The 6867-nt window shown below is 43.5% G+C and overlaps 1 protein-coding gene across 3 annotated transcripts in view; it reads right to left on the bottom strand.

The window, feature by feature from the left end:
* Positions 1-6867, bottom strand: part of UBE4B (ubiquitination factor E4B) — a 204569-nt gene that overhangs the window by 99156 nt on the left and 98546 nt on the right. For 2 of the 3 annotated variants that reach the window (XR_001001079.1, XM_011935783.1), the window contains exons 5-6: positions 6482-6626; positions 4010-4238 (exon numbers count right to left, since the gene is read on the bottom strand). Coding sequence is in view for 2 of the 3 variants with exons in the window: in XM_011935783.1 (XP_011791173.1) it covers positions 4010-4238; positions 6482-6626 (374 nt within the window). In the remaining variant the exon portion in view is untranslated. Of the gene's footprint in view, positions 1-3167; positions 3558-4009; positions 4239-6481; positions 6627-6867 lie in introns of all 3 variants that reach the window. The other variant, XM_011935782.1, reaches the window with a different exon arrangement.

Genomic DNA, 6867 nt, shown 5'->3' with positions numbered 1-6867 from the left:
AAATCTGGATGATCACAGGTCATTGTAACAGCCAAAAAGCGAGATTCTGTCTCAAAAAAAAAAAAAAAAAAGTAACAAGGTTTTTTACTAGCTCTCCTTGGCTCTGATCCTACTTAGAAGAACCCTAAGTTCTTCTATTTGTTTACATAGTTGTTACGTATTTTTACCCATGCTTTGGCATTCTTTTTTATATCAACTAAGAACCAGTAAGTTGCCAAAATCTGGATGATCACAGTTCATTGTAACAGCCAACAAGGGACATACCAACTGACTGGGATGGCATTTTGTAATTAAGGAGCGAGATGCCGGCGCTTCCTTGCCAAAGGAACCGAGTAGATGCACAGACTCTCAGAGGCAAAAACAGTAGTAAGGAACAAGAACAAACAAGATCTGTTTGGGTGAAAACGGAAAAGTGGGTGTCAGCACGGTGTGATGGTGAAGAACGTGAGTCTGGATTCAGGATGCTCAAGTCTGAATGTATTTCTGTGACTCTGACCCTCTTGTCCGTCCCTGCCCACACCGCCCATTCTCCCCCGCCCATTCCCCTCCACCGCCACTTCCTCACAGCAGGCTAGAGCGAGGAGTAAAGGGGCTGATGCATGGCCAGTGCTGACACCATATCTTGCGCACAATGCTCCATAAGCTATTTGCAGCTATTTTTATACACTTGGTAAATTTTATTCCTCCTAGTAGGGAGAGAATTTAGATCTGAGGCAAGGCTGGGGTGTTAGAAATCCAGAAAGAGGGGTATTAGTAAAAGCAGCACACAATCTGATATGGTTGTTAGAGAAAGTCACAACTAAATAGGCCAGGGAGAGAGAATTTTTCCCACAGAAAATGTACAGTAAAACAGATAACACAGCACTTTCACCATGTGGAAACTGATTCCTAGGAAGGATGCCTGCTTTTTACTACAATCACGCAATAGGATTTTATCTACATGAAAAAGATACTTTCACCTTTGGGAAATTTAATTGAAAAATGGTGATAAAATGTTCAACGTAATACAAATGTCAACCTTCCTGAATCAATATTCAACCTTGTATCAACATTCCTGTCCCTTTATATATTCCCTAATGATTCTTCTGAACACCATCGAATTGAATGAAGTGTACCTAATTCCTACTGCAGTCTCTATTTATAGCCTGGAGTTATTTTTGAACAGTGCTAGGCACAAACACCAACTCAGTCCAGAGGAAACTTCGATTTAAGAGCAAAATTGTAAGACAATGAGTCAGAGGATTAGAAAGAAGGTGCTATTATATTCTCTTGCTCAAAGTCACCTACACAACCCAAGTAGTGTTTTCCACTCGGTTTCCAGGGGTAAACATTTAGCAGTATCTGGAACTATGTTTCAGCCTCTGCGGTCATTTGAAAGGCTCTGTAAACAAATGGGGTCTGGCTTCACTGAGGTCCAGGAGGTGCTAAGAGAAATTTAAGGCTAGACATGAAAGCAGAGTCACAGTTATTATACCAGACAGTATGACCTCATATGTTCTTCGATGGATTGCCCAGACTGAGCTCAATGGGGGTGAACGGGGAGGTGGCGGAGGCCGGGAGGGGGCGGGAAGGGAACACACACAAACACACACACACACACACACACACACACACACATAGCCCTCCCTCAAATCCCAGCCCCTCTCCCATTACTAAATAGCAGCAATCCATGCAACTGTACTTAAGAAAACATGCCTCAGAGAGTACAAGTTGTCATATCTGGTAGTTCACAATAACATTCTCGCAACAAATGAAGTGTCCTTCATTTTAGATCTAAAGGCGGATAACCTTGATGACTGATCTTTAATCTGTTTTCATGCTTTTGAAAAATGATTATACATAAAGTTGTCCTCCAAACTTGCCAGGCGACAACTCTGAAAATTCTCAGGCCAGGCGCAGTGGCTCACTCCTGTAATCCCAACACTTTGGGAGGCCAAGGCGGGCAGATCACTTGAGGTCAGGAGTTCAAGACCAGTCTGGCCAACCTGGCGAAACCCCGTCTCTACTAAAAATACAAAAATTAGCCAGGCATGGTGGTGGGTGCCTGTAATCCCAGCCACTTGGGAGGCCGAGGCAGGAGAATAGCTTGAACCCAGGAGGCGGAGGTTGCGGTGAGCCAAGAACACGCCATTGCACTCCAGCCTGGGCAACAAGAGCAGAACTCTGTCTCAAAAAAAAAAAAAAGAAAGAAAAAAAGAAAATACTCCTATGTGCTACTTTATCCCATAAGGTCTGAACACATCAGTATACTCTGGGGCCCACCTCATTTGACCGTATCCTGCCTGGATTCAAAGCACACCCCTTGTTAGAGCTTATAGAAGTTAGTTCCTAAGCATCTATGCACATGCAGGGGTAAGACTCCATTCCTCTGATACCTGGACCCAAACTGGACACAAGAAAAATCATCACCACCACCACCACCTTCATCATCACCATCACCATCATCATCATCTTCTTCTTCATCTTCTTCATCACTACTGTCCCCAGAAAGTGCGAGGAAGAGGAAGGAGAAAGGATTGTCGTACATACTACCACAATAAAAGCAAAAAAGGCCATCAGAGAACAAAGAAAAAACAAGAGCGGGAGAAGCTTTTGCAACTGCTATCCTTTTAAATAAACCTTACACTAAAACTTTTGGCCACTGACATGCAGAAACATAATTCACCTAAATTATAGAAACACATAGGTACATTTGAGAGAAGGGGCCACTGGATTAGTGGAATTCTGATACTCCTTCCTTCTAAGAGACTGAACTTACATATAACTAAAACTCAACACGTCAGGGCATGAGCCTACCCACCCCACTCACCAGGAGTAAAAAACACCAGGTCCAGATTTGATCCCACACCTGCTTGGTCTGATTGCATTTCAACTACCACTGGCAACAGGACAAAAGGCCAAACAGGGTTCCCGTGTGCCCCAACTCTCAAAGGGAAAAAAGGGACTCACAATAGAATACAGCAACCCAAACTTTCCGGCATGATCAGAGCCTGGCAGAAGCATGGACTCAGAGTACATGCCTACCAAACTAGTTAGCCACACAGGTTAATAACCCAAAACAACAACAATTTAACGGAGTCAGTGTCACACAGCACTTCTTCCAAACCGTGTTAATCTCCTTTCCCTACACCGCAAACACACACACAAGTCTCCTGCAGGATAAATACCTAGGAGGAGAGATCCTCAGGGAGGAGGGGCGTCTGCTCGCGGCACTGGGTGAGGCGGGTGGTAGGGGTGGACCCGTGCTGCTGGGCCTCTGTCTGGAACTGCTGGCGGGCACTGCTTGGGGGCTACTGGCAAGGGCAGGGGGACTTGGGGAGCTTGACAGAATGGAGACGCCTGAGGACGCCCACGGGTGAGTGACAGTGTAGGGGCGATACCGCGGGGATGAAGGCTGGCTTCCCGCAGCAGTTCCAGAGGCTGCACTGTGAGGACTGAGGGGAGTGGAAGGCACAGCCAACTGGCTGGCTGCACGGGAAGGTGAGGCAAGAGACGGGCCCATCACGGGAACAGAGCTCCAGAAACTGGGAGTGGGAGCTGGACTACTTTCATAGAGGCTAAATTAGTTGAGAAAGGGAGGAAAGAAGAGAAAAATCAAAGAAAAACTTGAGATAACTGACTAAAACAGAAAACATCAAGCTTTTAAAGGAGAATCATTTCAGTTCAAGTATATCTAGCAGATAAACATCTAAATAATTATAATCTAATTGCTCTATTGATCTAGAGGCTATACTTACAAGACAATAAAGTCCCCATACGAAGAATGATGTAGTACACACAGTCAACTGCTTCTAAAACTTCATCTACCAATATCTTAACCATAGAGAGCCAAAAAGTAATCATCTAGAAAAGAGAATTCCACTTCCAATGACTAAATCCACCTCCCCAAATATGATATATGCCACACCCTGTATGACACAGATTAACACTGTAAACAAACATTCCCTTCTCCTATATACTTCACAGTTATTTTACTACCAGTTAGATGTGCAAAGAAAACCACACTAACCTAGACAAAGAGCTGGCACCAAAGGAACCCACGTTGCAGAACATGGGGCTTGTTCCTGGATTGGAGCCAGTGTTTAGCAAGAGATTTCTGTCTGGTGACCGTGCTGCTGCAGCAATTGGCTGTGATGTGGCTGTCAGACTGGCAAATGGGTTTTCATCTCTAGTCTGAGTGGACATCATTAGCACTTCCATTAAAATCTGGCCAATCAAGTCCTTAAAATCGGAGAACACTGTTGGAAAGGCAGAATAAAGAACAGGTTACACACAGTTCGAACTCAGGTTACACAGCCCTTGAATAAGCCAACTGACCCCGAGTGGTTCAGTGCAGTATCCTGGATTGGATTCTGGAATGGTAAATGGATATTAGTGGAAAACCTGGTACAACCTAAATAAAGCCTTGTGTTTAGTTAGTAGTAATTTCTTAGTTTTGACAAAGGTACCATGGTTATGTAAGATACTAACATCAGGGGAAACTGGGTAAAGTATATACAGGAACTCCCTGCACTAACTGAAACTATTCCAAAACTAAAAGTTTATTAAAAAGAAAGTTGGGGCCGGGCGCGGTGGCTCAAGCCTGTAATCCCAGCACTTTGGGAGGCCGAGGCGGGCGGATCACGAGGTCAGGAGATCGAGACCATCCTGGCTAACACGGTGAAACCTCGTCTCTACTAAAAATACAAAAACTAGCCGGGCGAGGTGGCGGGCACCTGTAGTCCCAGCTACTCGGGAGGCTGAGGCAGGAGAATGGCGTAAATCTGGGAGGCGGAGCTTGCAGTGAGCTGAGATCCGGCCACTGCACTCCAGCCCGGGCGACGAGACTCCGCCTCAAAAAAAAAAAAAAAAAAGAAAGTTGGGGTACAGTCATTGAGAGTTACTGCTGATGTATACTAACTGTAAAAAGAAGCTACTCCCAACTATAGAGGTTACTTTATTATACTACAAAAGTAACTGGGTTAATATTTCTTAGTCTAGATATGTTTTATAGATAGTAATAAAACTATTAAGTCCAAGGTTCAAAAGATTTTATGAAGGGTCCAATATCTAGTCACCATGTGGCTGGCGGAGCAAATGCTACATTCTAGCTTCCTTTTTATTCTTTGCAGCTCCCAGTTGATTTACTGTTGGTCTTTAGATACATTTTAAATACCACTAAAAAAAGTTTTAACTCATGGAAATTTTATCTGATTTGGTTATTTAAAATTACCACTTACATGTGTAAGACGGATTTGAGAATCTTAAGATTTATAATAAGAATAACAAGTAGCAGAGTTTCAAATACATGGTCTTCTCCATTAGCAAAGTTAATAAGTAAAATCAGAAATAGTCTTATCTATCCTCCGGAAACACAAAGGACTTCTTTTTTTCCCTCCTCAGAAGATAGGCAGCACAGAAAAGAAAAAGGCGATCTCCTTGATATTCACGCATCCATTTAAAATGTATCTATTGAGGGGACTATTTTGTGCAAGATCTCCTTCTAGGCATTGGGGATACATCAATGAGTAAAATAGACAAAAATCCCCACCATGAGGGAGGTTATATTCCAGTGATAGGCAAAAAAAACCACTCCAGCACACCTCTCATACCTCTTCTGCATTCCAAATGACTGCTGTAAAGAATGAGGATAGCGCCCTGATGCTGATATCTTGCTAAGAGTTTTAATATTTTGTTACGAGCGTGGCCTCTTAAAGTAGAATATCAGAAACACAGCAAAATGTCATTATGTTCTGTCTTGCTAAGCAATTTAGCCAAATAGACCAATTCCACTGTCTATACATGGCTTCATAGGCACTTAAAGCAGGCATACAGAACACTTCTCTAAGGATCCCTGGAGACCACTCACTATATCTATACTTCATAAGAGGAGGTAAGGCCAGGCTCGGTGGCTCCAGCCTGTAATCCCAGCACTTTGGGAGGCCGAGGCGGGCGGATCACGAAGTGAAGAGATCGAAACCATCCTGGCCAACACAGTGAAATCCCATCTCTACTAAAACTACAAAATGTAGCTGGGCATGGTGGTGCATGCCTGTAGTCCCAGCTACTCGGGTGGCTGAGGCAGAAGAATCGCTTGAACTCAGGAGGCAGAGGTTGCAGTCAGCCGAGATCGCGCCACTGCAGTTCAGCCTGGTGACAGAGTGAGACTCCGTCTCAAATAAATAAATAAATAAAGACGAGGTAATGCTCTAAGTACCTTCTTACTACAAAGGGAAAAACTCCAACCCTGAGAAAATGGAGACCATTAACTTATTTACATAGTATTGTAGAAATCATGAAAATGAAAAATAAGTGATCAATAAGATCACTGGAAAGGGAAGAAAGTGGCTAAACAGCTGTGTCCTCATCAAGAAGCATCCCTGTTATCAAAAATACACCTCAAGAGCAAGCAGGAGTGAATGTGGATAACAGACGGCAAAGATCTCACATCTTATTTTCTTGTTGAGTACTCTGCAGTAAGAATGCCGAGCTAGATTCCTACCTTCTTTTGGGTTCTGCTTAAATTGTGCAGAAAGAGAAGAAAGAAAGATGACATCTCTGTCCCGGTCCTTCCAAGAGACACGGAAGATCTTACAGACCAGCTGTAAGGCCTGCTCTTCAGACACTTCAGGGCCCGAGGAAGGCTCCTGGTGAAGAAGAAGATTTGAGGGTTAATTTCAAATAAGACGTATGAGTTAGGTACTTCAATAGGAATACGTTATTCTGATTTAATTCATTATTAGTGATGATATTTTAAAAATGCATAAAACCCCCACTAATCAGGGGAAAAGTAAGCCTGTTACTGTAACATCAAAGTTACAACATCTAAGTCTCATGAGCTTATAATACAGTGAACGGGGAGCATAAAAGAGCAAAGATGGCCGGGCG

The sequence above is a fragment of the Colobus angolensis genome, unplaced genomic scaffold (genome assembly GCF_000951035.1).
Source record: "Colobus angolensis palliatus isolate OR3802 unplaced genomic scaffold, Cang.pa_1.0 Scaffold149, whole genome shotgun sequence".
In the NCBI taxonomy this organism is placed as follows: domain Eukaryota; kingdom Metazoa; phylum Chordata; class Mammalia; order Primates; family Cercopithecidae; genus Colobus; species Colobus angolensis.
The sequence above is the reverse complement of the archived record's forward strand: the minus strand, read 5'-3'. Positions and strand labels throughout refer to the sequence as shown.